Here is a 20,462-nt window from a genome sequence, read left to right as displayed (position 1 = left end):
GACAGGTGGTGGTAAGGTTTGGATGTGTCCTTTGAAGGATAGGGTAGAATCAAATATTATCCCAAGGCAGCAGATCTATGAAACTGGACAAAGTGTGGTGCTTTTAACTGTAATGGATAGGTCTGGTTAGGAGGTTGAGTGACACAGAGAAAAGATGATAAATTCCATTTTCTCCATGTTAACTTTTAAGAAGTGGGAGGAGAAGAATGAAGAAATAGCTGACATACAGGGCCGGCTCTATCATAAGGCAGCCCAAGCGGCTGCTTGAGGGCGCAGAGAAGGGGGTGCGCCGCCGGGGCGGAAAACAATTAACTTGCTAACTTACATTTACCCCGCTGAGCCTGTGTGCCGAGTAGCCCGGCACTTGTGTGGGTAAGTGCTTTGCCTCTGATACAGAAGGTCAGGCTAAATAAGAACACGATTACCAAAACTTCAACACTAGAGGCTGGTATGAACACAGGAAGAGGAAGAGGCCTGCATCGCATCGCTGACATGGAGGTAAGTATAAAAGTGTTTGTTTTTTTTTAAATACCGGACTGTTACTTTACTGCCACGGGGAGGGGGGTGGGGGGGCTATTGGCGCCATGATACTGGCACATGAAGGGGGGAGGAGAGAGGCCCTTGATACTGGCACATTAGGGGGCATGGGGAGAGGATGGCACTATGATATTGGCACACGGGGGGGGGGGGGGGAAGAAATGGACATGAAATGTAGATTTGCTTGTGTTGACAAAAATCCATGCACCGGCCCTGCTGACACACATCGGGATTCTAGATAAAAGGGATGAGACATCAGCATAGAGGAAGCAATGTGACTGTGTGAGCTGTCCTATAGAGTTCCAGATTCCCATCTGGTTATTTATGGTTTATCCATAGGATATGGCATAAGTGTTGGTCCCACATATGAGACTAGCTCCTGTCTCAAAAATGGGGTCTCATCTTCCTCCACCAGGAATGGAGAGGAGGGTACTCTTGTTCAGCTCTCTCCATTCACTCCTATGGGACTTCCAAAAACAGCTCCCTCAGCTATTTTTGGAAGTCCAATATAAGTGAATGGAGAAAGTTCACCTCACCATTCCTCATGGTGTGAGAAGGGGCACTGTTCCAAAGACAGAAGAGGGTCCCAAGGGTTGACCCTCGCCTCCTGGATAGTATTTGCCTATCCTGTGGATAAGGCCATGAATATCCACATGGGAATACTTCTTTAGTGATAAAAAAAAAGTTATTCTATTAATTCTAAGGTGTATAACCCAATTACAAGACCAGCTCTTTTGTACTTAAAGTGAACCAAGCAAAATAGCCACTTCAGTATGCAATCAATATAAAAATACCGGATAAGTATGCAGGCTGGTTCTTGGTGTCCATTAGTCTAGTATCCTAATCTCTAGTGCCCAGTTGGTTGGGGTCCCTATTCCTTTTGGTTTAGTGCCTATTTCACTATTATCAAATGATTTGATGCCCTTATTACTATTGTTCAGCGTTTGGTGTTGTTACAATTGTCTCCAGTGGTCACTTAGCTGCCTATTCTCTCAGGTACTACTCTTCACTTCTACACAAGTATTATGGTAATTGTGCTTGGTGCTGAAACGAAAAAACAGAATGGCTGTTTGACAGTGACTTTTCTTGCTGGTATTAGCAGAAAACCTTATCAAGCATTCGTGCCGAACAGATGACACTGAGATAGTAACCTGCAGCAAACGGGATATCTCCCAATTAAAGGGCTGTCTAAGAGTATAAGTAATGAAAGCAGCTGCAGGAAATCTTATAAAAGAATAAACTAAACATTACATATATGTCAAATCCACTGCTCCTCCAGCACTGATGGTCTGGAGGTACATGTCGGTCTTATTGGGTACATGTAGCGATATTCCGTACATGGGACAGTAGCAATTAATCCCCAGACTTCTTAGTGATGCAGCATCTATGGCAGGTGACCTCTGAGCCCAGTGTTTGGCTACGGAGGTCACATGTATGTATGGCACTTCATAGTTGCAGAAAAATGAAATATAAAAACTTCAAGACCACCAGAGGACTAGCACCAGAGTGGCAGCGGATTTGACAGGTAAGTAATGTTCAGTTTACTATCCTATAAAGATTTTTTGCAGCTACTTTCCTTATTAAAATCTTGGACAATCCCTTTAAATTCACTCTCACTTTTGTTAGAGTTACTCTAGGGTTGTCTCAAAAAGAAATTAAATGAAGCTAGCCCATGGGTCTGGATTCTGAAACCTCTAGTGATCAGCTGTTATCAGTGTACAAAATTCCGAACAACAAAGAGTTTCCCCTGCTGTGGCTGCTACAGGGGAAATTTATTAGTTCACAGTGGCCATTCAAATGAATGGCTGTCCTTGTATGCGTGGCTGGACCAGGTCAGCCAGAACAGGACCCATTAAAGGGGCTGTCTGATTTTTTCTGATATTGATGATCTATCCTCAGGATAGGTCATCAATAATCAGATAAGTGGGGTCCAAATCCTCGCACTGACAGTGGAGGGAAATTACACAGTCGCAGCTTTTCCACATAAACAGCATGAGCCAAAGTTAGTGACTTTTTCCAGCAGAATCACACAGGGAATGATAATTATCCCCCCATGTCCTGACTGCACATCTCCAGAATAAAGCTTATGGGAGCCAAATGCCTTATTCACAGTGTCAGTGTTTGGTCAGTGATTTCCATCAGTGATTTTGAGGTGCGGCTCTAAACACAGAAAAGCAGCAGATCTTCCCCTTATACCTTATGTCTGTGGAGGCTCCAATCCTGGTTTGGGCTCACAATCACTGAGGGATATCACTGACCAAACACTGATGTGTGAATGCTACAGGAGAACAGAGCCCTAACTAGTGCTATAGCCCTTTCTTTCCAGCTATTGGTGAAGTGTCACGGTGTACTTCCTTCACTGATGACAACCTCAGACCTGACTCTGTGACTGTAATACCCAGCACAAAGTCGTTTATTCTACTATACACTTAGCTCAACACTAGAGTAATGAGATAAATACAAACTGTCTAATTGTATTATTTTATATATATTTTAGGCTCCATTCACACGTCCGCAAATGGGTCCGCATCCGTTCCACAATTTTGCGGAACGGGTGCGGACCCATTCATTTTCTATGGGGACGGAATGGATGCGGACAGCGCACAGTGTGCTGTCAGCATCCGCATTTACGGAGCGCGGCCCCGATCTTCAGGTCCGTAGCTCCGCAAAAGATAGAACATGTCCTATTCTTGTCCGCAGCTTGCGGACAAGAATAGGCATTTCTAAAGGGGTGCCGGGCGGGTTTGTTGCGGATCCGCAATTTGCGGGTCCGCAACACACCACGGACGTGTGAATGGAGCCTTACAGCGTTTCTTCATACTGGTACATCAGCATTCATTACAGTCTTTTCATTGTCCTACCTCATCTGGCGGAAATATGGAAAAATAAATAAATAACCTGAACTGAAATCCACATCCTGCTTAGAGCAAATAATGTGAATAGGATAGGGAATAATAATAATATATGACATTTACTACTGTATCAGAGCAGAAGTAAAGAATGTGGTGTTTTAGGATCGACAGTATATCTGCTATCACTTAGCACTAGATGCATAACTGAACATGCACTACAGTGTCTGTCATTACGCTCTGCCATCAAATTGTACAAACTTGAACATTTTTCTTTAGAACTTTGGAATTTTTTGTGCTCCAGATAAGATCAAAAGTGACACATATGCCAATAAAAGCAGCACACAGGAAGGTTATAAAGTAATGTACCTAAATTCCTCTGTAATCCATTATTTCCCCTGATAAGGTGATTGTATTTTTGTTAAAGGGTTATTCCCATCACTGACAATGGGGGCATATCGCTAGGATATACCCCTATTGTCTTTCACCTATGCAGAGAACAGGGGCCCCGAAAAAATGAATGGAGGGTTGCTGCAAATGCACAATGCACCCTCCACCACCTTTCCCTGCTCCATTCTTTGTGTAGGTGCGGGTCCCAGAGGTGGGACCCCCACATATCAGATAATAACACTTTCAGATAGCTAAGTAATTTGTACGTATATGTGCTACAATGAAACTAAGACATAATCATCTGCCTAACTGTAAAGGAAAGGTAACAGTTGGGTCTTTGCCACTGAAACACTGGCCCACATTTACTAATCTGAGTGCCCATAGATTCTGGCATGGCTTAGCTTTACAGATCAGGGGTGTGGTCTAATTTGTGACATTCAATGCAATTTTTTTTATCACAATTCTGTCAAAAATTCTATCTCATAGTAAGTAAACCAATAGTTCATGTAAAGTTAGACAAATGTGTCTTGTCATGCATCAGATTTATCATCCAGGATCAGGCACTGAGATAAACAGGGGAGGACTGGGAACTTAAAATGGCCTTTGAAAGAAAAAAACACTAAAAGTAGTCCCATGTTATAGGGTGGCCCAAATTGAAAGAAGGTGAGGCAACAGAAGTAAGCAGGGCCAGCAATACCTTAGTGCAGTGTTCCTCAACTCCAGTCCTCAGGGCCCACCTACCGGTCATGTTTTTAGGATTTCTTTAGTATTGAGCAGGTGATATAATTAGTGTCAATGCCTTAGGACTTACCACAGGTATTCATTCTGTGGGATATTCTCAAATCCTGACTGGTAGGTGGGCCCTGAGGACTGGAGTTGGGGAACTCAAAAAAATACTGCTGCCCCCACTGTAGTATTCAGCTGTATCACTTTCCTGAGGATGGCGATATGGTTGAATTCGGCAAGGGACCTACAGCCGCCAGCCAGCTGCATAAGACCTAGTGCTTCTATCATTAATTAATGCTGAGAAGCATCAGATTGTTATGTACCCAGCTGCCAGCGATGAGGAGGGCTTGGGCAGCCCCTTGGCCTACTGGGAAATATCCCTGTAAGGAATATTTCTAGTCCACCCCTAGTGATATATCTGGTGTAGGTCCAGAAAGCTTATCTATGTTTAATCCATCTTTAAGTATAGTAAATTTGACCCAATGTATTTTCAGGGAATTTCAATTTCCCTAAGCATTTGGTACACAATCAGTAATATGTCTTAACTCACAAAAGTTAGCAGCCAGATACGCACAACTAAAAAAAGGATTGGAAGTTTAAAGTACATGAAATTAAATGCACATAATTGTAATGCATAGCTCCGAAATTACATTGTTAGCTTTGGTCAACCTACAAGGTATGGAACCATATTTAATATTTCATTAGCTGTCAATGAGATCCATTCACATATCAATTCAAATATTTCATGTCTAAAAGGCTTAATCTTATCACAATGAACTTCCATATGAGTTTATCATCAGACCGTTAGCAGTATATGCGTAATCCAAGCGTAACCCCATTGCTATTACTGTTTTGCTTTCCATTGAAATGTCATTCATTAGAACAGATGATTGGGTAAAGGCATGGAGATATTTGGTTACAATTATCCAACTATGACCGAAAGCAATTCTTTTGTTATAAGTAGATAATGACTTCAATAAAATGGTGTACTGAGATATAGTTATTCTGCATTTTTGGTAATCTCTTAATATACACTACTCACAAAAAGTTAGGGATATTTGGCTTTCGGGTGAAATTTATGGAAAATGTAAAAAGTTGATGCTAAAGTGATATTATATCATGAAGTAGGGTATTTAAGTAGAAGCATGCAATGGTGATTTCCTCATCTCAAACTATTTATTGAAACAAAAGCCAACAACAGTGGTGGGTATACCCCAACAAAAAATATCAGTGTCTCAATAACTTGTCATGTGGCTTTGAGCATCACGTCTCATGCTGTTCACAAGTCGACTTATTGTCTGCTGAGGCATGGCATCCCACTCTTCTTGAAGGCTGGCCCTCAGGTCATTGAGGTTTTGGGGTACAGAGTTACGAGCCTCTAAATGGTGACTCGGCTGATCCCATAGGTTTTCAGTGGGATTCAGGTCTGGAGAAAGTGCAGTCCACTCCATTTGAGGTACCCCCAGTCTCCAGCAGCCATTCCCTAATGATGTGACCTCAATGAGCTGGAGTATTGTCGTCCATGATGATGAAATTAGGCATGTGTTGTTCATGCAAAGACACAATGACCAAGAGTGTCTGATGCATTTCTGCTCAGCATGAATCGACTTTCATCAGTGAACAGCACTGAGGCCCACCGGTTTCTTGTCCAGCGTAGATGCTCCCTGGCCCATGCAAGATGATGATGCCTGTGGTCAGGTACCTTTGCAGGTCGCATAGCACGCAGACCACACTTATGTAAACGTTTTTGAATGGTCTGACATGACACTTGGGTGCCTCTCACATCCCTTAAATGTGCATGGAGTTGTGTGACATTCATCATCTCGTTCCACAGGGCATTGTTGACAATGAAGCAGTCATCAGTGTCATGTAGCCAAAGGACATCCACTTCTGTGCCTTTCTGTGACTTTTCCAGTCTTTCTTCATCTCTGTTGCAACCTGCTGATGACACTCTGTGGCACTCTAAGCTAAGAATATCCTGCTTGAAGCCTCACAATAGCAAGGGCTGTTGATCATTTGTTAGGTATAGTCTTGGTCTCATGATGTCAAAATGTAAACAGCATGATGTGGAGGATTGTTTAAATACCAATTCTAATTGATCCAGGAAATGTATTGGGTGATTCATGGATCAAACACCTGTTCTGAATTTTGCTGTTAAGCTCCTTGTTAGAGAACAGCAAGTTGTGCAAAAAATACTGAAACATTGAGCAGTTGAACATGTGCAATCAACATTTTTGAGAAGGTCACATTAAGTTCAACTGTAAAGGTTAGAGTGCATTTTAGGTTCATCCTAAAATTTCACCCACAAGCCAAATATACCTGCCTTTTTTGTGAGTAGTGTATATTAAAGGGGCTGTCTAGTCATAAAAAAATAATATTTTGACAACAGCGTACAATGTTATAAAATAACAAACCAAGTCGCTGCCCAGGTTCCTGATTAGCCTATTGGTCTCCACTTCTTGCTTTCTTTCAACACGGATTGGCTAGAGGTGTACCAGTCACATGAAAATGACTAGAGCGAGCATGAAGTAGAGACTATAAGGACCTGGGAAGCAATGTAACCAGACTGTTAGGATATCCGTAAGTTGAATATGACTTTCTTATGTTATAACATTTTAAAGAGTAACTAAACTTTTCTACAACCTTTCTTTAAAATGTTCTAAATAGCCTAAACATGTTTTAGTAATATACTGGGAGCTATTGTGTTTTAAAATCATTATTTTAGTAAAGCGCTGACATGTCAGGGATGTACTAGAGCAGGGATAGGCAAACTGCGGCTCTCCAGCTGTTGTAAAACTACAAATCCCAGTATGCCCAGTCTGCCTACAGCAGGGCATGTTGGGATTTGAAGTTTTACAACAGCTGGAGAGCCGCAGTTTGCCCATCCCTGTACAGGGTACCAATGGGCTGTGCCACAATCTAGCCGAGCTTGAGGGACGCACAGGCAGGAGAAGTGTTTGCTGCGGCACCCAGTGAAATCTGTACACCAACATTGTACTAGAATACTGATTTGTAAGACGTGATAGCATCCAGGACTTTGGATCCCTATTTGAGCAGGAAAACTGTATTACTGAATAATAAATTATATTAAAATCAGATTTCTAGGCTACTTATAACATTTCAAAGCAAGGTTCTGTCACCGCCAGATCTCTGAGAAGTTCTGACAGACATTCTTCAGTACCTCTTGCATGATGTTCTTTTGTTTTGGTTTCGTTTTGTCATCTCTTCTCCCTCTCCCAGCTGTCATCTATTAGCAGTGATCTCCTCCCTTTATATCCCCTCCCATACTGCTTCACTTTGCGGTTTATACTACTTCCTGGATTGTGCTTGAGTCACTGCTAGATGCTGAAACTGCTGGTTCCTCAGATAAGTCTATTCCTTTATTTATGTTTTCCTGTTGGCTTTATTCTAGGTGACCCTGACTCCCTCCGTATTGAGTGCAGGGAGCCGGTGGTCGTGTCCCCACACTATTATAGGGTTTTCAGGTGTCACTCAGTCTAGGTACAGGGGCATGCAATTTTCTATCATAAAGATCTTTGCATGGGCTGGGCAGTCAGGGAGAGCTCTAGGGCTTTTATGTTCCTTAGTTTGGGATCAAGTCAGTAGGATCTTTATTTGTGACTTCTAGTTTTCTGCAACACCATCCGTGACAGGTTCTAGAAAAGTTTAGTTACTCTTTAAGCTGTTTTAAAAAAAAATTCATGTCTGGACAACCCCTTTAATGTAGGCTCTTCTGTGTTGGTTTCACTGCTGGTTAAACTTGCACAATTTGCGGTCTGGCTCAAAACCACCTGGAAGTAATTAGACAAAGGCTAGTAGTTTAGCAGGGTCAAAGGTTTTGTACTATTCTGCTTAGAATTTACTACTTATATTGTCAACAGTAAGGTCAAGTGCACTAGGCTTTCTTTTGGTTTGCTATGAGGTTCTCCCTCCTTAGCATATGCTTCTGTTTCTTGCTAAAATTATGGTATAAATAATTAAGCTAGGCAAATCCTAATCAATTACCTATGGATATCTCTCATCAATATACATAAGACATATGTAAAGAAAGAAGCCCCCCGAGGTCCACTGTCAAGAAAGAAATGGTAGCAGAGACTATGTTGTAAAGTAAGAGCAGTGTGTGTGAGTCATTTATCATTATTTATTATAAATGTCAAATGTCTTTTATATAGAAGTAAGCTACTCATTGGACATCATGTCAGCATACTGTACATGTTATGATTTAGCAATACATAACTTGCCCAGCTGGCCTTTCCTTTAGAGTTTAGACCCCTATTTCAAAATTGATTCAATAATCCTTAGAATTTGATTTATTAAACTGTAACCAAGGGATTGAGCAAATTCCTAGCATTATATCTATTTCACGGTTAAAAATGACTTATGGGTGCTCCTTTTGGGACAAGAAGAATGTCAATGGTGTTGTACGGCTTCAAAATAAAATCCAGCTTTCATTATAAACGTGGTACTGTGGTTCAGTCAAAGGATGCATTTACTATAATGTAACACTATAAAGGTGCTAAATCAACATCTGCTTTCCAAAACTTATGGTCATTAACTTTTCCCACAACTTTGCATACAATTAATAGTACAGGTGACTATAAGAAACATTGTAATGTATCTTATGAGAGAAAAATGGCTCTTTTTCCAGTTGTCACCTATTACACTACACCTCTTCTAAACTAAGGGCATCCACCCTGCTGTATATATTCAGATACAAGGCATCCATCAGTCACTTGTAAGAGGTGTGGAAGAAGGCAAGCTGGGGTAGTCTGAGTACTGTCCTATACTCCGTGGCCCTCAATGGGGAAGCATATTTACTTTTAAAGCTAAGGACACCTTTGATATGTAAACAATTTTATACCTATTTTAGTCAATGGCTTGAGTTAAATACTAAACTCCAGTATGTAATCTTCATTCCTTCATTAATTTTAGACCCCCTGGTATGCAGTTGGAACCTGCTTCTAGTTTCAGACTTGTCAGGTGGATATACCCCTATCCAAGTAATACTTTCAGGATCTCTGTGTCTAGTATACTGCTGCCGTCACTAACTCCGTGTAGCAGCATAGCCTATTTCCTGGACTGATTTACACTTCTACAGCTTATGAAAGGTTTATTTTCACTAGTACTGGAACCAATTGATGCTGAGGAGTGTGTAATTTCCATCTCATTGTTAAGTTTGTCATGGGTAGACTGCTTTCCCTCTACATTTTTACACAGTTTGTGATTCTCCTCTTTTAAACTTACTTGTATGTGCTTTCTCTATCTGCAGCCGGTTTGAGCTTCCCTCCTTCAAAGCTTGCCCCTTCTCCTCACTCAGATCTGTTGTGTGCAACCCATCCTGGCTGCTAGGGCTAGCACTGTGGGGAAGATGCAGTGTACAGAGATCCACAGGCTTTAAATATCTTAGGAATCTCAACATTACTTATTTTCTAGTGCTTGGCCATTCCAGTACTTTCATTTTATGTGATGAGGGTGAGTGACTCAGAATAAAGGAGTAAAACTACTCACTCTCCCATACCCAACACACTGGTTAGATGTACAAGGGGTGTTGTGGCAGTCGAGTATCTGTAATACTAGTGTATATTTCTAGCTCTAGCTTTGTATCTTTTTCTAAATTGTTGTACATTAGCATTATGACAGATTTATGCGGCCTATTTCCACTTAGAATTTGACCCTTTTCAATGCAGAGGCTGAAATCTGCAGCAATATCTACAACAAATCCTCAGCGGAAATTCTTGTGCAGAAAATTGCACTGTGTGGCCATACCTTTAGGCTATGTTGTTTTTCCACACAGTACCAGCAATATAGATGAATTAGCAAAATGTTTATTCACGGGTGAAATGATCGGCGATGCGGACATGTCAATCACTGTTCCCGGGCAGCAGATCGAGTGTCTAAACAGCACTCTGCTGCCCAGGAACAATGATTTTTATGGGGACAAGCGATAGCAGCAGCTATTTAGCAGTTGCCAATTTAGTTATACATTTCTAGGAGCAAAAACATACAGCAAGAACAACACAAGGATATATGAGAAGATGCTCCCGAATTGTACATTTTTGGGGAATATGAATATTTACTAAAACAGAAATGTTACATGAGTTGACAAGTCCTCTTTAAAGGGAACCTGTCATCAACTCTATGCTGACCTCACTGAGGGCAGTATAAAATAGTGACAGAAATGCTGATTTCAGCGTGAGTAACTAATGAGCTATAAGTAAGTGGTTGCCGAGAACCAGCATCATTATCATTGCAGCCCAGGCCTGGAAAAGAGTCAAATCTACCTGAGAAGAGTCCTGGTTATTATAATCTCCTGCTCTCTCACCCATCTGCTGATTATTGGCAGTTCTCTCCTAGAGAGAAAGGGAGAAAACTAGGTAGAAGACTGTCAGTTATCAGCAGGTGGGCAGGAGAGCAGGAATTCATGAATAACCATGACTCTTCTCAGGTGTCCGGGACTCTTTTTCAGGCCCAGTCTGCAATGATTGTGATGTTGGTTCTCGACAACCACTTACTTTTAACTTATAAATGACAGAATGCTGAAATCGACTCACCTGTCTCTACTTTATGCTGCCGTTAGTATGGGCAGAATAAAGGTGATGACAGGTTCCCTTTAAGCAAACAACTGAGCAAGTGTATTCTGCTTTTTCTTCGACGCTTGCTCTATTATTTCCATGAGGGTTGTCACGGGGTTCCGAAGGTGCACTCGGTCCCCCATTGCCCGCAGAACTGTTGCTTAGCTTTTGGAATGAGGTTCTGTGTTTGACCTCATTCCCAGGGCGGCTTTACTAGCTGGGTGGCTCCTTGCTCCTAAGTCTGCCTTGCGCGCCGAGCTGATCACTCGGTGCTCGACTGGTTGGTCTGTCGGTCATGTGACGCTGGCCACGTCACATGACCCTCACTCCCCACTATAAATACAGGCAGCCTGCTGGCTACAGGTTGCCTGTTAATTTCTAGGTTCCTGGTATTTGTTGGACTGCTGAATACTTACCTGATCCTGTTCCTTGACCATCCTTTTGCCTGATCCTCCTGTACTGCGCATCCGTCCTGGTATTGTGACCTCGGCTCCCACCTGACTACTCTCTTAGGACTCCTCTTGTACTTCTCTGCTCTCCTGGTATTTATGACCCCGGCTTCTCCTGACAATTCTCTGCTTGCTCCATTTGTACTTTGCAGCTTTCCTGGTATTGACTCGGTCCGTTCACATCCTGTTGTTTGTCTGTCTGTCATCCCTGCACTTACTCCAAGTTAGGGATTGCCGTCCAGTTGTCCCCTGTCATTAGGACTTGCGAGGCAAGTAGGCAGGCCCAGGGGTAAGGGTGGAGCGCAGTGGTCACTTCCCTTCCCCCTGTGTGTGTGTGTACGCGACCGTTACAGATTAACAGGCCCAATAACCACTGTATTATGAATCCTCTGGTGACCCTGACTGACTATGTCTCTAATCTGACGCAGATGGTGCAGGAGTTAGGGGAAAAACTCAGCTCTTTTGAGTTAGGGCAAGGCTCTTCCACTCCTCAGGCCTCCAGTCCGCATTTTGAGCCCCAGATTAAGCTCCCAGAAACCTTTTCTGGAGACCGGAAGAAGTTTCTCTCTTTTAAGGAGAGTTGTAAACTTTACTTCCGTTTGCGCCCCGTGTCCTCTGGCCCCGAGAGTCAACGCGTGGGCATTATCATTTCCCGATTACAGGGTGATCCCCAGGAATGGGCGTTCTCTTTACCTGCTGGCGCCAGTTGTTTATATTCTGTGGAGGGGTTCTTTCAGGCCCTAGGTACCCTCTATGATGAACCAGACAGGGCTCTAGTAGCCGAGACGGCTCTAAAGGCACTGGTTCAGGGCAATTTACCAGCGGAGGATTATTGCACCCAATTCAGAAGGTGGTGTGTCCCCTCAAGATGGAACGAACCAGCCCTGAAGAGTCAGTTCAGGTCAGGTCTGTCTGATAAATTAAAGGATCTTCTGGTCAGTTATCAACTTCCAGAGACCTTAGAGGAGATGATGACCCTTGTTGTCCGACTTGACCGACGGGTTAGAGAGAGACGACAGGAACAACAGTTCTCTTCCCAGATGGTGGTCCAGCCAGAGGCCTATCCCAGAGACAATGCTGAGGTCTCCACCGAGGAACCCATGCAGGTTGGCATGACCCGAGGGAATCTTCGCCACAGACGTGGAGAATGCTTTTACTGTGGAGATTCTGACCATTGGATCAACCAGTGTCCTAAGAAGGTCCTCTCTGTCAAGTCTCCTAAGGCAAGGCAACCTAAAGACCAGGTACACCCTGAATTTTCTAAATGTAAGCTTTCGGTACCCATTACGATTTCTCTGGGAGTAGATTAATGGGCGGGTAAGGCCTTTATTGATTCTGGCTCAGCGGCTAGCTTTATTGACTCTGAGTATGCTGTTAGATTGGGTATTCCTATGTTTGCCTTACCAACTCCTATCCATGTCATGGCTATTGATGCTACTCCTCTTATTGGTGGTACGGTGAGCTTATGTACCTCGGAGATTTCTCTAACCGTGGGTGTGTGCCACTCAGAGAGATGTTCGCTTCTAGTCCTGGAGAACCTACCTGCTGAGGTGGTACTAGGGTTGCCTTGGCTCCGACTACATAACCCCACTATAGATTGGTCCAATGGGGAGTTGGTGAGATGGGGGCCTAAGTGTGACTCGTGCCTGTCCGTGGTACAGGCTGGGGTCTCAGTAAAGTCTGATACTTTACCCTCTGTTGTTAGAGAATATTCTGATGTATTCTCATCACCAACCCCAGAGGTTCTACCCCCCCATAGACCTTATGATTGTACCATAGAGCTAGTAGAGGGGGCCAAGTTTCCTAAAGGACGAATTTATAATCTTTCTATGCCCGAACGCAAGGCCATGGAAGATTATATTAAGGAGAGCCTTGGTAAAGGGCATATTAGACCTTCTGTCTCTCCTATGGGGGCGGGGTTTTTCTTCGTTAAGAAAAAAGATGGTGGTCTTAGGCCATGTATCGATTACCGGAGATTAAATAAAATCACTGTCCAGAATAGATACTCCCTCCCATTGATTCCGGATTTATTTAACCAGGTCCTGGGGGCAACCTGGTTTTCCAAAATTGACCTGAAAGGGGCATACAATCTAATCCGAATCAAGGAGGGAGACGAATGGAAGACGGCGTTCAATACTCTGGTAGGACACTTTGAATATCAGGTGATGCCTTTTGGACTCAGCAATGCCCCAGCTGTGTTCCAAAACTTCATGAATGACATTCTTAGGGAATTCTTAGGTAAATTTGTTATTGTCTATCTTGACGACATTTTGATATTCTCTCCTGACTTCGAATCCCATGTGTCTCATGTTAGACAAGTATTAGAGGTGTTGAGGGAGAATCAGCTATCCACTAAACAAGAGAAATGTGTCTTTGGTGTGCAGGAGATTCTGTTTCTAGGGCATGTTCTGACTCCTCACGCCTTCAAGATGGATCCTGGTAAGGTACTAGCAATTAAGGAATGGGTAAGACCTTCATCCTTAAAGGCCTTACAACGGTTCTTAGGTTTCGCCAATTACTATTGTAAATTTATTATGAATCTTTCCGTAATTGCTAAACCGTTGACCGACCTTACTAAGAAAGGGGCGGATTTGGAGAATTGGTCTACTGAGGCCATTTCTTCATTTAAAAAATTAAAAAAGGCATTCAGTAGCGCTCCCATTCTGATCCAGCCTGATCAGGAGAAACCTTTTATTGTGGAGGTGGATGCGTCCGAGGACGGCGCAGGAGCAGTCCTTTCACAAGGTCCTGCCAGCCTCACTAATCTGAGACCATGTGCCTTCTTCTCCAGGAAATTCTCTCCCACGGAGAGAAACTACGACATAGGGAATAGGGAGCTGCTGGCCATTAAATGGGCATTTGAGGAGTGGAGGCATTTTCTGGAGGGGGCAAGGCATTGTGTAACTGTTGTCACTGACCATAAAAACCTTATGTTTCTCGAGTCTGCTAAGAGGTTGAATCCCCGTCAAGCCAGATGGGCTCTGTTTTTTACTCGTTTTGATTTTTCCATCACGTTCAGGCCGGGAAGTAAAAATGTGAAGGCGGACTCATTATCTCGGAGCTTCCAGGCTTTTCAACCTACTGAGGTACCACCTGAATCCATCCTACCAGCAAAAATCTTCTTAGCAGCTCTTACCCAGGATATCCCGGCTCGCATTAGGTCGGAACAACATCTGGCACCGGTATCCACCCCAACAGATAAGTTGTTTGTTCCCGTACAATTTCGTCTCCAGCTGTTGGGTGAGTGTCACGATTCTGCCTTTTGTGGACATCCGGGTGTTGAGGGCACTAAGGATCTGGTTTCTAGATCTTATTGGTGGCCCACTCTAACTAGGGATGTCAAGTCCTATGTGTCAGCCTGTGAGGTTTGTGCCAGGTCCAAGACACCTAGGACTCGCCCTGCTGGTAACCTACGACCCCTACCCATTCCCAGTAGACCCTGGTCCCATATCTCGATGGACTTTATAACTGACCTACCGCTGGCGGAGGGTAAGACTGTAGTGTGGGTAGTGGTGGATAGGTTTAGCAAGATGGTCCATTTCATTCCCCTGTCTAAACTCCTGAATGCCAAAACACTGGCGTCTATTTTTGTGAAAGAAATTGTTCAATTGCATGGTATCCCGGAAAATATTGTTTTGGACAGGGGTGTGCAGTTTGTGTCCAAATTCTGGAGAGCCTTCTGTCAAAGATGTAAAATTTCGTTGTCTTTTTCTTCCGCCTACCATCCTGAGAGTAATGGGCAGACTGAACGCCTTAATCAGTCTGTGGAACAATTCCTGAGGTTGTATGTTGCTGATGACCAGCAATTATGGTTCAAATTCCTTCCATTGGCTGAATTTGCTCTGAATAACCGTGTCAATTCTTCTGCTGGGGTCTCCCCTTTCTTTTGTAACCATGGTTTTCATCCCCGTTTTCATTCTGGGTCGTCCGTCTCCTCCTCTAACCCTGAAGCTGATAAACTCTCCTCCGAACTGTGCACAGTTTGGGCCCGGGTTCAATCGAACCTAGAAAAGGCTCAATGTTCTCAAAAACTCAAGGCCGATAGGAGACGTTCAAGGGGGGTAAACTTTCAGGTTGGGGATAAAGTATGGTTGTCCTCCAAGAATCTATCTCTCAAGGTAACTTCTAAAAAATTTGCTCCTCGTTTTATTGGACCATATAAGATCACAGAAGTGATTAACCCGGTATCTTTTAGGTTGGAGCTGCCTGAGTCATTCCACATTCATAATGTGTTCCATAAATCTCTGCTTAAAAAATATTTTGAACCGGTAGTACCATCAAAAGCCTCGCCTCCGCCAGTTCTTGTTAATGATGCTGTCGAGTATGTGGTGTCTAAAATAGTGGATGTCAGGAAGGTGCGTAATTCCTTGCAGTACCTGATTCACTGGAAGGGGTATGGACCTGAAGAGAGTTCTTGGGTACCTGCCAGGGAGGTTCATGCTCCTAGACTTGTTCGTAAATTTCATTTAGAACACCCTGAAAAGCCATCGCCTGAAGTCTTGGGTCCGGTGGCCCCTCGTAAAAGGGGGGGTACTGTCACGGGGTTCCGAAGGTGCACTCGGTCCCCCATTGCCCGCAGAACTGTTGCTTAGCTTTTGGAATGAGGTTCTGTGTTTGACCTCATTCCCAGGGCGGCTTTACTAGCTGGGTGGCTCTTTGCTCCTAAGTCTGCCTTGAGCGCCGAGCTGATCACTCGGTGCTCGACTGGTTGGTCTGTCGGTCATGTGACGCTGGCCACGTCACATGACCCTCACTCCCCACTATAAATACAGGCAGCCTGCTGGCTACAGGTTGCCTGTTAATTTCTAGGTTCCTGGTATTTGTTGGACTGCTGAATACTTACCTGATCCTGTTCCTTGACCATCCTTTTGCCTGATCCTCCTGTACTGCGCATCCGTCCTGGTATTGTGACCTCGGCTCCCACCTGACTACTCTCTTAGGACTCCTCTTGTACTTCTCTGCTCTCCTGGTATTTATGACCCCGGCTTCTCCTGACAATTCTCTGCTTGCTCCATTTGTACTTTGCAGCTTTCCTGGTATTGACTCGGTCCGTTCACGTCCTGTTGTTTGTCTGTCTGTCATCCCTGCACTTACTCCAAGTTAGGGATTGCCGTCCAGTTGTCCCCTGTCATTAGGACTCGCGAGGCAAGTAGGCAGGGCCAGGGGTAAGGGTAGAGCGCAGTGGTCACTTCCCTTCCCCCTGTGTGTGTGTGTACGCGACCGTTACAAGGGTGCTGCCACAAGTTCATGTTTTTTTGCTGCAGTTATTAAAGCCAAAACAAGGAGTGGATTAAAAACTTGGATGAATCTTATCTGCCCTTATTACTTTCTCTCATTTTATAATCCACATCTGAAACTGCGTAAACAAAAACTTAACGTGTAGCAGCACCCAGCTCTCCTAGAATTAAATCAAGAGTACTTTGTTATTTCTCAAATTAAGAAAATTACCATTTACTTGTGTCCTAGTACAAAGTGCTTGTTATCTTCCTCTTTATACACAAGGGGGTTTGCCAACAACACCTAACATTTAACATCTCAGATATGCTAGGACATGCCTCCATTGTCTGATAGGCCCATTTTCGGCAGCCAACCTCCATTCATTTTTTATGGGGCCGCTGAGAATTTCCGTTGGCCCCATAGAAATCAATGGGAGCGCACAGAGCTTGCGCGGCCACGGCTTCCATTCACTTCAGTGGGGCCAACGGAAATAGCGCTCAGCATGCAAGGTGCGACCTCCTTCATTTTGCTGACTCACTTTACAAGATAGATGCGGGTCCCAGAGGTGGGACCCGCACCTATCAGACAATTAGGTGTCTGAGATGGGAATACCTCTTTAACAAGTGTCCGAATGTATTTATTGCATTAATCATACACTTCTGCATTCTCATTTCCCTTCTATAATTTTTGCTTCTGACATTTGCAAATGAACGGCAGATGGCCATCCAACAGGACATTTTCATTTTGAAAAGATACAAATTAAAGTTTCCTCTTTTACCATCAGGGAAATAAATGGAAAGGTAATTGCTAGGTTTCTTCAAGTCCTCCTTGTGTATAGTTTTAAGCAGTAAGCGAAGTCCCACACAAAGCAGAATGTCACTCACATGCCTATTATCATCATTCATTTCATAATTGTGTTAAGCACAGTCTGTATATAAACACAGATGTCATCCATATGCTGGAGAAATCCAAATCTGAAAACTTTGGAGACGATTCTTCTTCCACATTGAAAGACATGTTCAGAAACTACAGTCTTATGTTTGTTTTCTTATGTAAAGAAACATTAGTGGACAATGCACATTGTCTTCTACATTAGAAGATACATAAGAGTCCCGGATATTGATTATTTAAATCTGTGTATAGTTTGGTAAAATGTTTTTTTTTCTGCAAGACTTTTCTTTCATTGTTGCTATGTTCAATGTGTGACACAATGAGACCTATCATGCTGTGCCAGACATGTACAATACAAGACGTTTATATAGGTGGAGGAGCCATGATTGTTACAAATTACACAGAGCGTTAAATTGGGATTTGGTTAAAAGTCATTACATAACATTAAGGCCATCAGCACAGTATTTACTTCTTTCAAGCACGCATCACATTTAACAGACACAAATGAAACCCATCAACTTTCGGCCATGAGAAGTCCCTATCAGTGCATATGGATTACTGTGATACTGAAAATACAAATGGTTGGATTGACTTCTAAAGCAGAAATGTTGACTTAGATTTACAAGATTTAGTGTAATATGTTCACATGATTTTTTTTTATCTTACTTCCTTACACGTTAATATTTCAAAATCTCATTGATTCCAGTTGGATTTATCACGTTTCATAACCACTCATTATTATTTTTAGATTTGCTTTTAGATGAATGGTAATTGAATTGGTAATGCTGGTTTACCTGGTTCATTATATCTTTATGGATAATGTAAATGAATGCTCATATAGCCTTGTAGTGTGTAATGCTACACAGTTTATTTTATATAACAGGTATTAAAACACCTAAAGGGGTTAAACGTTGATGGTCTAACCTTAACATAAGCTATAAACATTAATTGACTGGTGTTCTGTATTGGTACTGTATGTGTACTGCATGGCATGTGGGTGGAATTCCGAAAATGTCTCCTCATAGGGTCATGCAGGCATTTTGAACCCTAAGGGTACCTGCACATGGGTGCGGGATTCCAAACAGAATTTTCACATGGATTTTGATACGGCTTTGCCCCAATCTCACCCTTTGCAAAAGAAAATCCTCAGAAACAATTGATATGCTGCAGAGTTCAAAGTCTGCATGGCAGGTCAGTTTCTGCATGGAAAATATATACGAAAATGTACATGTGATTTGTCTAATCTCACTCTGTCTGCTGGTACTGTATTACGCTTCAACTTTTCTGCATGAAAATCAGTGCAGAAAAGCCATGCATAATCCACAATGTGTACAGGTAGCTTAACTCTGGGCATACATTTTAGATAGCAGTCAATCCAACACTTGTTCATCCGGCAGCTATCCCACCCAAACCTCCCCATACACGTGCTTAGCTCAGTTCTGAATGGGAAGAGGGAATATACTGCTGCCAGATACCTTTCAGCAGAGACTTAACTCCCCAAGGGTAAGGGGCGCTGAAATTTGATCCCTCCTTCCCACAGCATGTTCCCTCAGAGGAGAGTCAGGAGACCGCCCATACGCTTTAATCTAATGGTACGGTGTATGGTATTCCTATGTGATTTTCTTGGAAAACAAATAAAAGTCATTTGAAGGCTACACTACTGCAACCATTTTATTAGTCCTTTGCAATGTAGTGTAGATGCTAGTTTTTTTCTATGTTTTTTTTCAGAGATAAATGAGAATGGCCTACTGTCAGCCAATAGATGTTTTGTTAAAGAAGCAATGTCATCCTAATACAGTATCTATTTCAGAAAAGTATAATTAGATCATGGGCCCAGTTACCCGGATTTCCTTTTTACCTTGGTGCTATTCTTGTTTTTTAATTAGATGTTTTGGAATATTATCTTTGTTGTCATGCAAGAAGCATAACGCTTATGTACAGTATGTTCTATGTAAGTTGTGCTTTGACAATCCAGTTGCTGATAATATATGGAGCTTTCTTTCCACCAGCTGCATTTTGATTATAATTCCTATCTCCAGCTGTGAATGGCGGCCATCATTGATGGTTCTTGTAGCTCATTTATAGAATATGCACCACCATGCCGTCAACAATATGCACAATAAAATCTTAGGAATTTTCTTATTTGTATTGCTTTGAAATGTGCAAATGTTTTCCGCTTGCTAAAAGAAACATTAGACTCCCGTAGACTCTACAAGACTTATGAACTTTCCATACTGTTTTTTTTCTACTTGGTATTTTTTCACATATTCACTGCAGATAAGATATAAAAATTGATGCATAGAATTGTGTATGTAGTCACAATGCATGGTTATATTCCACAGGTAATAGCATGCTCCTCCGTGTACTTCCATCAGTTTATGAGATGCAGCCTCAACCGATACATGAATTCCTGGGAGAACTAGTTTCACAAATGCCCCATTTAGAGGAAGGAGAACAGCTTCATATGCTACGGTTGTTACAAGCAATAGCAAAGGCTAAGCAACCAAAGGTAATAACTATGGTGCATTTAAATTTCCTCTTTGCAAATTTGGGTTATGCTTTCATTAAAAACAAACCTTGGAAGACAGAAAAGTTCTCTGTAAGTCCTTTCACATCTTCCTATGCTACAGGTATATTCAAATAAAATACTTAGAAATTGAGCCATCGTCCCCTTTTTGGTGCCACCAGCATATTATCAATGCACTCAACCACTGCTTTTTATCTGATCCCCAAAACTGTTTTAGTGTTGTGGGTCTCATCCACACTGGCCCTGTAGACCAGAAGTGTGACGTCTCATCCATCATCACATGCACAGCTGCAGCAATTCACTA

General features: G+C 42.7%; 1 protein-coding gene across 1 annotated transcript in view; it reads left to right on the top strand.

Moving 5' to 3' along the window:
- VEPH1 (ventricular zone expressed PH domain containing 1) overlaps positions 1 to 20,462 on the top strand; it is a 662,929-nt gene that overhangs the window by 120,066 nt on the left and 522,401 nt on the right. The window contains exon 5 of the mRNA XM_040428144.1: positions 19,974 to 20,140. Coding sequence (XP_040284078.1) covers positions 19,974 to 20,140 — 167 coding nt within the window. The remainder of the gene's footprint in view (positions 1 to 19,973; positions 20,141 to 20,462) is intronic.

Source organism: Bufo bufo, chromosome 4 (genome assembly GCF_905171765.1).
Source record: "Bufo bufo chromosome 4, aBufBuf1.1, whole genome shotgun sequence".
Classification (NCBI taxonomy): domain Eukaryota; kingdom Metazoa; phylum Chordata; class Amphibia; order Anura; family Bufonidae; genus Bufo; species Bufo bufo.
Note: the sequence above shows the minus strand (reverse complement) of the source record. Positions and strands in the feature narration are given on the sequence as shown.